The following is a 14993-nucleotide window of genomic DNA, read 5'->3' as shown; positions in this document are numbered from 1 at the left end:
TGATTCGGTGATAGATCGGAGATTAACCCAGGTTCCAACCTCGGTGGTGGAGGTAGGGTCGATGTTGGAGGTTTCGGGGTAGGTGTTCGAAACCTTGTTCTCCATGCTGTAGATCCTACGGGATAACGTTTTTGGGTTGGTGTGTGTCGGGTTACGTTAACGTTTATGCATATCACAGAGACGATCGAGATATTAGGTTGCAATATATGAAACCTTAGGTCCTTAAAAAGGATAGGTTAAAGAATCAAAGTCATTTATGGAACAGAGAATTCTCATGTTTAAGAAATGTTCGTCGGCGAAGGAAGATTTAGGAAATTGATAGAAGAAAATCAAACGCGCGTTGAATGTTATCTGCTGTGAATAATTACAAGAATCTTTTAAACGTCTTCCAGTAATCTCAGCGCCCTAGCGATGAAATTAGATAACACGCACATATAGCAACTTAATGTGGACAATTATAGAAGAGATATCGTCCCACATTCGGAAAATTCATTACAGTCTCCGAAACACGAGGCTTCGTTAACTTTCTAACAGGGACAGCCTCTGAATCGTACACGTGAAAAGAGTTTCACGTCTAGATCGGTAATTTAAACTGCAGAAGATTATACTGAATCTCCTTTGAATCCACGTCGGAAGCTTAAAATCTCATCTATCAAAGAATTACTATCCGCGGCTAAATAACCAAGGGGAACCGTAGGAATAATCCACGCAAAGGAAGCAAAACGCGCAAAACAGCTCTGTTTCACCCCGTTCGGTCCCTCGATCGAGCCGAGTTTCTCTTTTTCTCGAGCTCGTGCGCGCGTTATATCGCTCGATTAAGCGCTCATCCGGTTACTCTATTTTTTCCTCTCTCGTAGCCTCTCGCGATGTCGAGAAGAAAAAAAAATCAGCCGCGGGGGGTTGCAGCGAAAGGAGGGGAGTGGTGGTGCGCGTGAATTAGCGTGGTACTGGGTGAGCGTGTACGAGCAATCAAAGACACATTGAAGAGGGAAAAGAGATCTGGTTGTGCGCGAAAATGGCCAGTCGGAATTTATACGAACTCGTCCCGAGGAATTAGACGGGGAAACGATTCCGCGGAACTTTATCGGCCAACCGATCAGCGGAATTATCGGAAATCGATGGAAATCCTCTTTCGCCGACTGTTCGTGTCTCCTCTTGGCCTCGCTCGATTGAGTCCTCTGGGTCTTCTTTTCCTTCCATGTTTCTCTTTCTTTCTCTTTTTCTCGTTGGTGCTACACTCGATTCCACGGATCGCGTGTTTGCGAACGTGTGCACACAAAGAGAACGGGGCTTTGACTGAGCTAACTGAAAAGAGAGAGGAAGCCGAAGGCGCGAAAAGAAAACACCGTGGATTGATGGATAGTCGTGTAGATGGTCGTTTGTTTTAATCGACTCCGTGGAAATCGCCGCTTCATCAGAGTACTGTAATAATGAAAGGAAGAGAACGAAGTGAAGAACATTTTTTAGTGAGTGCAATACAATGGATGCTCGTATAATACGTCTAGCGTTATAGGAAATAGCATTACACGAAAGCACATGGCTTACAACAATTCAGGTAGACGAAGTAAACTTTTACGTCTTTCATAATTAGAATAAAAAATTCCGTTTAAATGAAGTCCACTTATTCGAACGAAGCCTTAATTAGTGTCTGATTAAATGCCGATTGAATCTACTTATCTGAACGTGATTCCCTATTATACTACGAACAATCACAATGAAAATTATATGAAATGATTTAAAAAAATCATAGATGTTCAATTTTCTTCTGATGATCCGCGATACTTTGTGATTAGGAAATTCTCGATCCGTACTTTTATCGACTCAATGTCCACGTTCGATAACCTGGTGCATTCACAAAAGACGAAAAAGAGGACAATAGAAAAGGAAGCATAGGCGTGAAAAGAAAACATCGTGGATGGACGAATCCCATGGTGCAGGATATTCGTTTTAATCGACCTAAACCCACAGAAAATCGACGTTGCCAGCGTGGTGTCGATATGGCACGGTCGCGGTCGTCCAAAGTGGCTAACGACGACTCTTGTACGAACTGATTCGGGGAAAAACTGGCCGTACTACGATTCTACCCTATCGGCCAATCGATCGAGATCCATTATCGAAAACCGATGAAAATTCTCTTTTAGTTGCGCTTCGATTCGCCACGGTACGTCACGTCGCCGAAAATTTTTGCTTGCCCCTCCTCCACCATTTCTCGTTCTCTCACCGATATATACATATGCGTGTCAGCGTGTCTTTTTTCCTCTTTTAGTTCGTTCGTTCATTCGTCCGCCAACGCTTCTCATTTGCCCGTTGCACGATTCCCATCTCCACGGGCCGGATATCGAAGGTATCTGTTCGCCATCGAATATAAATTCTGACAATTTTTTTCGACGTGAGAGACGAATTTTTGTTTCCTCGTATTTTCCCGATTCATTTGGATGACCGGCTGCTTTCCGTAAAACGCGCGAAAAATAACGAGCAAGGACAACGATAAAAAGCTGCGACGTCCGATTGTAAAGTCTGTCGATCACGATGTCCATCCGATGTGCACACGGATCTTGTCGCTGATATTCAAGTTTCGCATGATTGACGCTGATATACTTGTAGAATCGTCGGGAAGATAATACGAATCGTTATAGACAGCGTAAATAACATAAAAGAAAGTGAGTTGATAAATCTGACCGCTTTGATTACCACTGTCATTTTTAGAGATATGAAAATATTTTATTCCTAGAAAATATACATCCCAAAGAGAATTATATTGCATATCTGAGTAACATTTTTATGATTCGTGAGAACTTCTTGGGCATTTCAAGATCTACTTTTTTAAATAGTGGATGTTTATGCAAATTTATATTTTTATCAATTCAAGAAATGGAACATGGAAATTCCTTTCACCTAATAAAAATCGTAACAAGTAGTACCGCTACTCTTGAATATTTTATTAACTGTGCGTTCTAAGCGTATTCGATGCATTTTTACACTTTCAGAACATTTCCTTAATAAAACAAAGTACGCTAGATATAAAGCTCTTCTCCGAAGAAAGGCACACAAGTTTTTGCAATAACGGTTTCCACCACAATCCCGCTGCACGAGTGGCAATTTCATTTTTCCGTTTCCCCTTCTTTTGGGAAGCGGTGCGAGACGGAGAAGTCGATATACGAGAACGAGGACGATTATCGCGATGAAAATTGTGGCCCTCGGCCAAATGTCGCACGGGGATAAAGGTCTAACCGCTGGTTGGCGGGAAATGCATCGGACTTGTGCACCGGTGCGCCGCGTAAATCCGAAAATTCATTACTGCAGCCTCTCGCGAGCGAGCGAGCGAGCGTGCAAAACGGGCCGATTGTTCGCGAGCAGGACGTTCCGGCGAGCGAGACGCCTGGCAGTAATGGGTCGGCGTCAGGATTTACAAGGGGATGGTAACCAGCGTTGGCTATTGTTGACAAGCAAATATAGAATTTTCACGATTCCGATGGAACAATCCCTGGGGGCGGTGAATAACGTCCGCGCGAATTAATAACTCGATCGTAAATTACGATTACGGAGGGTAGAGAAGGGATGGGTTCGTGTATTTAGAATTCAAATGACTGACTGCGCTCCCAGCCTGATCCTGCCTGATTGCCGGTACCCCCATCCGCGCTCCGATTTCTGCCACATGTTAATGACGATAATCCAATTCTATGAATTTATCAGGAACTGATAATAACCAGCGACGTTCGTTTTGATTTGTCCACCAGATTCGAGATTATCGTCCGGCTGGTTTTAATTTGATGTGAAATCATATGAAGAGTGCACTATATATGTGCATATTATATTTATTATCGCATTGCGATAGGCGCTTATTGCTTCAGTAATATGAGCAAAAGCGGTATTACGAAGAGGAAGCTTGATTTTCAGAATCATATGCCAACACGATGTTAAGGTTCGTCGATTGTTCGACAATTTCTTCTTTCGAAAGAAAGGTGACTTCGACGAAACCGTATTATAAAGTACAATATAGAAACCAATATTATCTATTTTCCAAGCAAATATTTTCCAAGCAAAAAATGCAAAGATTATTTAATACAAGTTTGATTTTGTTCCAGAAGGCGAGGACGCCGCGGAAGACGAAGATTCCTATCTCCTGGAAGAGGACGACGTACCTTCAGCGACAATAGCCACCGACACGGAACTAATCTCCGAGGCAGGAGGCCATCTGCCCGTCTTTCTCACCGAACCAGTCGATTCGTTTGTGGTGAAGAACAAACCGGCCACGTTACATTGCAAGGCCGCACACGCATTGCAGATCTACTTCCGGTGCAACGACGCGAGGGCGGAAGATTCGCAGCAACAGGATTTCGTAGACCCTCACACCGGCACTAGAATAGTCGACTGCGAATTGAACGTAACCAGAGACCACATCGAGGAATATTTTGGCAGAGACAAGTTCAAATGCGAATGTATCGCATGGTCTGGTTCTGGACAGATTAAAAGTCAGCCTGCGACTGTCGATGTTGCTTGTAAGTGCGAAAATAATATTGTCCGATTGTATTGTCAAAATGAATATTAGTTTAATATTAATTGGAATATTATTAATTTTTGAAATGTCTCGTAAGATTGAAATTAAATTTTCTGTATCTCTGTAAGTTACGAATTGAAGGACAGCTTTCTCGGCAATTTAAAACAATTTCTGGCATTCTGGTTATTGAATATACCGATGAATTATAAAATTAGTCGAGCGTAGACTAGTTAGTTTGAGTTGCACAGGAGGTTTAATGTAACGCGAGACATCTCAATTCTTCCAAGAACTTCGCCGATAAATATTCGGCTGTGGACAGTTGTTTGCTCCGCTGTCGGGACAGCCACGACTTTCGTCTTACTTCTGGCCCCTCGTAATTATCTTGATTCTCCTAAGCGAAGTCATTATTTAATTCCGACCCTTAATGCGAGGCAACACAATGACCGGCAACCATGAAGTTTCTAAGAGAATCAATTTAGGAAAGGACCGTTTGTTCGGTACTTTGCGCTTACGTAACTATCGTTCGGACAAAAACTTTTGCTCCGCGAAAATGCCGTAGATAAATCACTAGAGCTCCTCTTCGACCCACTAGTCTCGTTATCAACGTGATTAAGGACAATTGCACACATTTATCAATACTCATGTTTTGTAGGTAAAACGTTTCGAAATTTTCTATAAATTCGCAATATTTCTTTATCGTTAATTTAACGGTCTTCTTTGCTATTTTTACCTTTTGAATTCGTCGGTACATTCAACGAATTGCATAAAAGTTTCCTTTGACTTACAACATTTTTTTACCATTGTAATCTTTATGATAATTTTCCTTTCCATTTCTAATCGCTTTCAAATTTCATAGCATCGAATTTCATAGTTTTTTTTCAACAAATTGTATATATATTTTCTTTAATTTCCAAGATCTCTTTATCGTTATGTACTATCTTCAATGTAATAATTTTTCTTTCTATTTCCATGTGTCAAATCCGCCAATATCTACTATTACTTTTTCTCAAAGAACCTCCGTTTGTATCATGTTTCTAACAGCCATAAATCCCATTTTCTCAGACCTGAAGAAGCAATTCGAATCTCCGCCGTACTCGGTATCGGTGGAAGCAGGCCAGAGCACCGAACTCAGGTGTCTTCCTCCTGTGGGAGTGCCACCACCGAGGGTGTACTGGCTAAGAAATAACGTCCCCGTCGACACGGAGTCGGACACGCTTTTAGTGTCTAGCGAGGGACACCTTCTGGTTGGCCAAGCGAAGCTAAGCCATCAGGCGAATTACACTTGTGTCGCGGAGAATATCGCGGCCAAGAGGCTTAGCGAGCCTGTCAGCCTGACAGTTTATGGTAAGTTTGCTTTGATGGCATATAATTGCACGTTACTTCTCGTGATTTGTTTCCATATTCCATTTCAAAGGAATACGTGATGTAATTAGACGTAAATGACATTGAACTTCTATTAACTCTCCATAGGCGAAATGTATTTTTTAATTTCCGGTAGATAAAACATTTTAGTATTCTTGATTTTTTAAAAATGTTTCCTGAATGTTTATTTTTATAATTATTTCTTTGTAGAAATAAAAATACTTTTCGAAGAAATTTGACGATGAAACACAGATTGTCGACGATCTTGTTCGTCTGCTGAAGTAACAAAGCAAAATAGCTATTTTTACTATAATACTATAATATATAATAGATATAAAAATCGGAGTTTCAACTCAATGGATCAAGAATGCTACAATTCAACTCTATCTGTATTTTCTACTCTTTCCAAGATACTAAACGAAACCAAAATTAAAATATCCATAAAAATTTGGTTACAGTGAAGGGTGGATGGTCCTCGTGGTCCGCATGGTCCGAATGTCACTCGAGATGCGCGAAAGGTGGCCAGAAACGAACTCGAACGTGCACGAACCCCGCCCCCATGAACGGGGGTCAGCCTTGCATGGGTCCGTCTCAACAGAAGATGGACTGCAACATCGCCTGTCCCGGTAAGTGTCCCGTGAATTCATTATCCAGCCGGGACAGAATGAGATTTTCAAGGAAGCATCACGGTTCGTTAACGTCGATACGCCGTTCGGTTCCGCGACTGAACAGAGATTTCTTGCCGACGTTGTCCCTACCACGCGTCTATTTCTATCCGGTGGCGAACGAGCGAGCAAGAGATCATCGTCTTCTCTTCGTTCGATTGTGAGTCGTGTTGCGCGGGAACGACGCGACGGTCGGGCAAGCAGGTTCTACCACGACAAACCGATATTACCGATGCCAAGGGAGAGGAGAGGCTCTCTCGTTTGATTTACGAGCTTCCCTCTTTCCCTCTTCGAATGTCGCCGATGTCTCAACAGGAGGCGGTTCTCAGCTCTCTTAAATTGTATTCACCTTTCGAAAACGCTTCGCGACATCCCGAAGGAGAAACCTGCACGCACGATCGGCCATGCGCCGAGTGCTATTGAAAATCGTCGGGGGCAACGTCCACGGGAAACGTGGCGGGGAATCGCGGAGGATCGACGAGTGAAATATTAACCCCTTGTCTCGTAGTTCGCGCTGACACGCTGCACTGGCAGAATTTTGATATGGTTACTCGTTTTGAGTGTTATCCTCGACCAAGAGTCGAGCTCTTGAATGTAAATGGCAGGTAATTGGAAAATGAAGATGGATATGCATATATGTATTTTCTGTTTGGTAAAGGCGAGAATGGCGAGACAGGGAGTTAATTAGAAAGTCTATTGATACTATTGACTGTCGCTTATGTGTGCGCACGTGTTTCTCACTAACTGTCTGTCCCGCTTTCGATAATGCACCTATACGTCTTTCTGTCTAACGCTCGCTTCGGAATAGCCGGCACTCTGGAGGAGTTTACCAACGCTCTAGGTAAGTGTATACTCGTAAATCCGCCTCAAAAGCCAACCATTAAATTAAAAAAGAAAAAAAAAAAAAAAGAAAGAAAGTCAGAAAACGTCCACGTATAATATCCACATAATATTCCAATTCAAAAGCTAGAAAAGGGAAAAAGATTTCCCTCAAGGGAAAGAATCATTTGTAAGTATCGCGTCGGAACTACTCGAATCATGGCTAAAGATCGAACGCATACGGAACAGAGACTGCTTTTTTCCACGAAGCCAGTACGAGTCAATTAAACGGAAAGGAAGCGGAGTCCTCGCGACCGAATTGACGAGTATGGCTTTCGAAAAAGGCTCGTGGGGATACGGACGAGTTACGAGTCCCGCTGTCCCGTTTCCACGTAGCTTTTTATCCATCGCTTTAACGGCGATCCGAGTTCCCCTTAACGACCTCACGAAAGAAAGACGATCCTTCGAACCGTTCGTCTCTTTTTTCTTTTCCCGGGGACACACAGTGGTGGACGGAGGATGGTCCAGATGGTCGGCATGGTCGGTGTGCGGCACCGACTGTACGCATACAAGAAGAAGATCCTGTGATGAGCCACCACCCAGCCACGGTGGACGACCTTGTCAAGGGAGGGACATCAGCGTGGCGAATTGCACCGGCGGCATGTGCAACAGTAAGTCACGAGATCCTTTCTCACTTGTCACGACTCTCTTCGGCGCCACATCGGCTCATCCACGTGAAAAAGATACCTTGTTCGCGAGAATACACAAGCTAATCACCTTTAAGGTGGATCGAGGGTAGGCTGAATGGCTTAGAAGATAGTAGAAGCTTTTTTCGTAGATCGGATAAGGAATAATAAATGTTCGATGATTCGAGTTTAACTGGACTCCATTTTATCGGTAAAGTGAAACTTTGTGGTGTTTGGAAAGTCTGTTTGGGGATTCAGAGTTCTGGATTTTTTTATAGTGTGAGTTGAAGGTGATCAGTGTGTAATTAGAGTTGATTAACGACCGAGTAAAATGAATATTCAAGTAGTTTTCTGTTTTCTGTTTTATGAAGTCGATCATTCCTGAATAATTATAGACTATAATTATCTTTATGACTACTGCTTTTTGCCTCGCATAGAGAATATACTTATCATAAATTAATCTTTACTCACCATTCGCCGCAAACGCTTTGATAATCGTGCCATTCTACCAGGTTCCTGTTTCTTTTCCAGATGGCAACACGAAGATGGGCGGTGCACACTTGACCGAGCAGGGTAAGCTCAAACTTAAAAATTCACTTTTTCCTTGATACTTAGTTCTCTTAATAAAACCTGGTATAATCTTGAGAAAATGTTATAATTATATGTTTGTACGTGCCATGTTTGTGGCACAAAGAATTCGACGTCACGATTGGACAATAGCGATTCGCAAAACGTTCGAGACCCACCCCCGATCCGTTCCGCGGTGGCGACGTGCGAAAATCGAAATAAAATATGGCGAGTAGGCGTAAGGCACGACCAGCCGCGAAGAAAACGCGCCTAACTCGTCGCGCGACATTCTTAGATGGATTCTTCACGGTTTGTGAGCGCCGTTTATATCCGCCGTAGAGCTCGGTTCGCGATCAGATACCATTCAAATCGTTCGTCCCATGTTGGGAAAATAGAACAGAGCGATCGTGCGCTGAGCGCCGCTCTAAGAACGATATTCATCGATTCAGGTATATTAATGCGAATGTCGAAGGCGTCACGAGCCTTTAAACGGTTGCGCATCGTCGAACAATTGATGTAGAGGAAAATAATTCCAATAGCGAATGAGTACACCCATATTTATGCAGAAACGATGAAGAAGAATAACCAATAAACGATTGACACTAATAGAAAAGAACGGTCAAAGAATTTAATTCTCAAACGAATAAACTAAAATTATTAGTGAAATTTAACAAAACAAATTTTACTTCGCTTAAAATTATAAAATTCTAAAAGCTATTTTGTACAACGCAATTCTGTAATCTACAACCTGTCAATTCTCGAATAACAATCGATAAATTATTATAGAAGAGGATTGCGATCTTCGATTCTCGCAACTCACGCTCAAATACCTTCTCTTCTTCTTACCCAATTTACCATCCGCCTCTTGTACAACTCCAGTCGCTTGCCATCGGTTTAATAATCGTTTTCCAGCCCGAGGAAAAATGCCTCCTCATTCCCTCGTCATCCCTCCGCTATTTACCCAGCAAGTTTTCCACGCCAATGACGAAGGTCCACGGCCCCTCCGCGTATTTACTTTTAATTACGCGACCGGTTAATTATTGACGCTCCGCAGGACGATCGTCGAAGGGCCGATTCGCGGTCCAAACAGTCGCAACAATGAGGTGGCGGCTGCTGCTAGTCAAGGGTGGCCCACTGGTCCGTATAGATCCAGACACAACCCCCGTTAGCTGGACGATTCTATCGACCGAACCACATCAAAGTTGCACGCGATACCGTTCGACGTAGGCTGTATTCTCTCCCCATTCCGCCTCGCGTCGACGGGGGTGGGTTCGCTTTAATATCGAAGAAAATTATGTAATCGGTAGCCGTTACGCCTCCCGCGCCCCTTCCAACAGGGGAAATTGATCGTGCATGCAAATAAAGTGCCATTATCCCGTGGCGAAACTCTGAACGTGAGTATATGGATGGTCGAACAGAGGGAAGAGAGAGGGTAGCAACCACCACCCTTTGGAACTTCGATTTTCGTCGAAAGCCACGATAAGACGCGAAAACTGTTGCGAATTACACCCCGGTGGTTGGTGAGAGGTTTTAGGATAGTTTTCGCTGAAATGGTTAACTCTTAGATAGAAAACCAAGATTCTGAAATTATTCTACGAGCGTGTAGGTATGTTTGCAGGTACGATATTTGAAAGTTTTCCATAGACTTCGACAATAAAGAATGCTCGAGAAAAGAGGAGCCGAAAATAAAATGTTAGTGAAAGGAATATAGAATATCCAATAGTTGTACCAGAGTTAAAGTAAAGTGGAATACACGTACTTTGAGTTTACATACGAATTTTCTTTCTCTCTTTCTCGTTCGCGAATCTTTCCCAATTCTTTTTCATAAAAATACATGTGTATTTTATAAAAATTCCTACAGTGTTTTATTGCCTACGATGTTTCAAAGTAGTTACGTCTCTTTCAAGGAAAGATTCACGAAAGTGAGGTAACAAAAGGAAAAGGCAATCGAAGCCAGAATTCTTTCAAGGGGTTCCGAATGAATTATAGGCTTCAGATACGTTAGGTCGAGGTTATGAAGCGTTATCAATTGCCGTTAAGAAAATAAATCTCTGCGACCCCATGCACTCGCTCCACTTTTCAGTTTGCGGAGGGTGAAGCACGCGAACGATCCAGGCGAATGGAGGAGAGAGCCTGCGTAACCCGACTAACGACGTGGAACTATTGCGTTTCAGGGAATAGATCCTCTTTCTCCTTTCTCCCCCTTATTTTCTGGATCTTCGTATGCGTTTTCGTCGCCGCGTATATTGATGTTCGAAGCACGTGTCCCGGGACCAGCGTGCGCCAAGCAGACGCACATGATCCTGCGAACGAGAAGCCGGCTCTCCTCCGAGAGTCACGTACCGGGGTTACAACCGGGAATGGCTTTGACATTCTAAAATTGGAAGAAGCTTAGGAACGTCAGCCGCCGCTTTCTCGCCGCGCCGGAGACCTGGTGGTATTTGTCGAAAATCTCCTGAATCAGACACGGATACCTTGAACGTGGCAATGAGACGATGAAGGGTAGACACCGTGGAAAGAATTATTTCTCCTTTTTCTTTTTTCGTTTTAGAGCGAGTAACTTCGCTGATAGGCGATTAGGCGATAGTTCGTAGAATTTATTTGAAAGTTCTCGGAGACTGTGGGCCAACTGCTTAAAGCTAGTTTTAGTTCTCAGCGAAGTTTCATATTGCAAGATTTTTGATAAAGAACTTTTGTAATGAAGCAATAAGATTACTCTTGTTTTCAACGATGGTAATACGGAGCTCTGTGAATTTAAAGGCTGAACTTGGTTTCATGTTAGACATTTTTACGAGGAATCTCTATAGTACAAATAATAATTTATTTCAGAGCGAAAATATCGTTTCAACTTTTCCGTACTTTCTTTATGTCTAACGAAACTTCAATGCTTTATACTATATCACGAACTTCGAATTGCACGTTTGTCTTAGTAAATCGATTAATATGTCAGTACTTTGTATCCCCATCGTTACATAAAATATCACGTTAAGCTTCTTCATTTTTTAATCAAATATAACAACCGTCTCGAGACTTTTGAGCAACATTCGCTAGGAGAAAAGTTGCACGAGTAATTGCTTTACTCTCCTCTCGTTTCGTAAATTGATATCCGCGAACTTTCGCGATTTACGACGGCACGTCGCCTGTCGAATGAAGCGTTCACAAGCGATCCATTCGCGGCTCACCGGGACAAGAAGCACCGATGAATTCCTGCGTTACATAATTCATAAAACGCCGTTCGAATCTCGGTGAAACTTTGCATACAGCGTAATTCAATCCCGATTTTACATGGATAAGAATAAGAATATCATAGTGTACGATGACGTAATCTCTCTTTCCCGTCCTCTTTACCTCCTCCTACTACGTTTTTCGCGGTTTTAATCGCGTCCCACGTCGTCTTTGTTGCCATCCTGTGTTCACTGACCGTCGAGCGACACGACACCACTTAAAATTATTATTCCGTTCGAGTTCTCTACATGCTTGCCATGGTGGTTTTTATTACGGGCCGTTTAACGGCCACGATAATAATGATCCGAATGTTTATCGTCGAAAGCGCGGAATAAACGTGCCACGATGTAAAACGATAAAACAGGAGACACGAAGGGAGACGAGCGAAGGTTGTGTCCCCTTGGCGTAAATGGAGAGGAACCGAGCTTGAAACTTTCCTTAGACGATGCTCGTAATATTTAGCGGTACGCGGGAAACGTTTAAAAACTCGTCTTCGTCTTCTTCTGTCTGTCTCCTTCTCGCCGTCAACTCTGTGCGTAGCATTGGTCCACGCGAACACGTTTCGTCGTAAAAAAGGAAAAAGAAGAGGGAAAGAAGGAGGAGAAAGAAGAAGAGCGTATAAAAGTTGCCGCGTAAATTATTCATGAATGGTGGTCGGCTCTGCTCGTCCACGATGAGCACACTTCGCGGATACGCGAGAATTACCGGCGCCATTTGCACGCTACGTCTTAAACGGCGGCGGAGAGATCGTATCGCGGAGTGGCCCCTTAAAACGAGGAATTAACGCCCGCTGGTTACTGTAATCTCCGACCGGGCGATAATCTTTCGACGCGCGGCTTAACGCCATGCCGTAACAAAGTCTCGAATTAGCGGCTATGCTTTCTCGCTTCTGTAGCGTGTTCCCCGGAAACAAACCTGCCAGAGTTTGGACAGTGAGTGGTCGGCCGCGTGCATGATTTCGCGTTGACTCATGTTTCAAAGAAAGTCTCGAGAGATACGGTATCTTGGAGATCTAGTCGATTCGCGAGTGTTAAGTGGTGGAACTTAATTGGGCACTAATTACTTGTGCCAATGGATGTTCACTAGCTTAAAAAGTGAAAATCTAGTATGCTATAATGGGGTCTTCGACGTGGGAAATTTTCAGTGTTTAATCTCTTGAGGGACAAATTCATTAACACACTACGCGCAAATGATAACTTCGTCGAAAGTGTGTGCATTTTTTTAATAATTACGAAGACGAACGATCTGATACCTGTGAGTTTCGTAGCTTGGATGGCTAAAATTAAATATTCATAAAAATATTCCATGTACTCAGGAATATTTATTCGCAATAATATTGTCAATTAGTCACCTTCTAAAACTAGACTTTAATTATAGAGGAACATACAACATATAAACGTACACATATGCGCTGGTATCCCTCAAGAGGTTGTGAAGAAAATACAATAAAAATCAGTTTCGATGATAAAGTAATTAACATTCTACAATTCCTGTACTACCATGTCGTACGTGTCTGTGACCGGTTCGTGAGACAGGAATAAGAAAGAAACGCGTCGTTTGATGTTCACAGCGAACTCGCAGATGGACATGGCTCTGTACGGCAGCCTGACTGCCGCGTGTGCAGTAGTCGGCGGCCTGGCATTTTTCATAGCGAGGTTTCTGAGGCGCAAAGGTCGGGACCATTCTCTTTACTCCATGGCCCGTAACGGTAAGCATTTCACAAATGGAAGAAAAAAGAAAGAAAGCCAGCCGCGGTGGCTCTTCGCGAACGAAGGAGCGAAACATGACGTTCCGCGGCTGTATGTAATTATATCTCGCGTTTGTGTCGTCTTTCAAGAAAGCTGAACTCGTTCTCGTTCCTTCGTCACGCTACGCTCGATCGAAATGATACTATTTCGAAATGTGATCGACGCCACGTGTTCGCTACTTTCATCCACGCATCAAGAAAATTTGAGACGATAGCTCTGACTATGTGAGTTAAATATAGAAGAATCGAAGTTCTTGGATGGAATGCTTCGTCGTCGTTCGATGATTTGATATCCAGCGATGAAAAATAAACGTCACCTATCGTAAGAAAAATTTATCGGTGAAACGAAGAAAACTTCTCAGATTCCTGCGTACACGCTCAACTCGCCTAGCCAGAACACATCACAATATAAACATCAAATATTCTAAAAATCTGATGAAAGTGGCGGACGTGGTTAGCCCCTGAAATCGGAATAGTATCACAGCGGCGTCTGTCCGCAGCGCGCAGAGATACCCACGAGCCGTGGCTCGGCGGTGTGCGTTTCAGAATTCCAGCCGGAGTTCTTCCCGGACCAGGACAAGAAGCTGAGCCTACAGCCGGACGTAACAGCGACGAGCGTTCCGGCCTGTTACGAGTATCCTTTCGACCCGAAGCTGTCGATGTCGAGATCCCTCTCCGAGCACCATTACGACGTGCCCCACCTATCGATCGCTCCACAACCGTCACCAATGTCACCAACGCCAAGCACATCGACGCAGGAATCATGCAGCGACAAACAGATCCATTCCGATTGCGAGAACAGCGTCACTAGCTCGTACCCGTCATCCGACTCGACGTACAACGTCGCCTCGGAGAGCGTTCGTTTACCGAAGCTTGAGACCGGAAACGTTGCTGGAGCGGCGGTAAACACGCGTGGCGCGCTTTTGGTGCTTCCGGACGCGGGCATATCCATGTCGGTGCCCGAGGGAGCCGTGCCGAAGCCACTCAGGGAGGAACTCTACTTGGCGGTGCTGAACGAGGATCGCTTTAGGCCTCGATTACCCGGTAAGTGGTGCGTGCATTATTAATTGCCAAGCGCTGTCCGTGACGGTTCCACCGGAACGAACACCTCATCGATCCGACTCGATTGCGATTCAATTGACGCGGACGGTCTCGATGGAATGGTCTGGGTGTCTTTGAGGCGAGAACGCTTCCAGCTCTGATGTTGCTCCGTCTAATTGCAAATTGTGGCGCGTGTAATAGATGTGTATCCTCGTGGAAAGACGTGAGATCGCTTCTCAAGAGATTAGATTCAGTTCCTTGCATTCCTATCCTTCCATATTCGCAAACAGATAATCCTATATTCAGCGCGACTGACTAGAAGCTCGATTGTTTGACTAGAAATTTGATCGCGATCAAAAAAAAGATTGTTTCGAAGAGAATAT

The 14993-nt window shown here is 43.7% G+C and overlaps 1 protein-coding gene across 4 annotated transcripts in view; it reads left to right on the top strand.

Moving 5' to 3' along the window:
* Positions 1-14993, top strand: part of LOC126928913 (netrin receptor UNC5C-like) — a 44964-nt gene that overhangs the window by 26765 nt on the left and 3206 nt on the right. Inside the window, exons 3-10 of one of the 4 annotated variants that reach the window (XM_050744789.1) lie at positions 4089-4499; positions 5561-5842; positions 6319-6486; positions 7334-7366; positions 7851-8015; positions 8562-8603; positions 13393-13530; positions 14116-14613. In XM_050744789.1, coding sequence (XP_050600746.1) covers positions 4089-4499; positions 5561-5842; positions 6319-6486; positions 7334-7366; positions 7851-8015; positions 8562-8603; positions 13393-13530; positions 14116-14613 — 1737 coding nt within the window. Of the gene's footprint in view, positions 1-4085; positions 4500-5560; positions 5843-6318; positions 6487-7333; positions 7367-7850; positions 8016-8561; positions 8604-13392; positions 13531-14115; positions 14614-14993 lie in introns of all 4 variants that reach the window. The other 3 variants (XM_050744788.1, XM_050744790.1, XM_050744791.1) reach the window with 3 other exon arrangements.

This window comes from Bombus affinis, chromosome 2 (genome assembly GCF_024516045.1).
Source record: "Bombus affinis isolate iyBomAffi1 chromosome 2, iyBomAffi1.2, whole genome shotgun sequence".
Classification (NCBI taxonomy): Eukaryota; Metazoa; Arthropoda; class Insecta; order Hymenoptera; family Apidae; genus Bombus; species Bombus affinis.
This window is presented reverse-complemented; position numbering and strand designations above follow the sequence as displayed.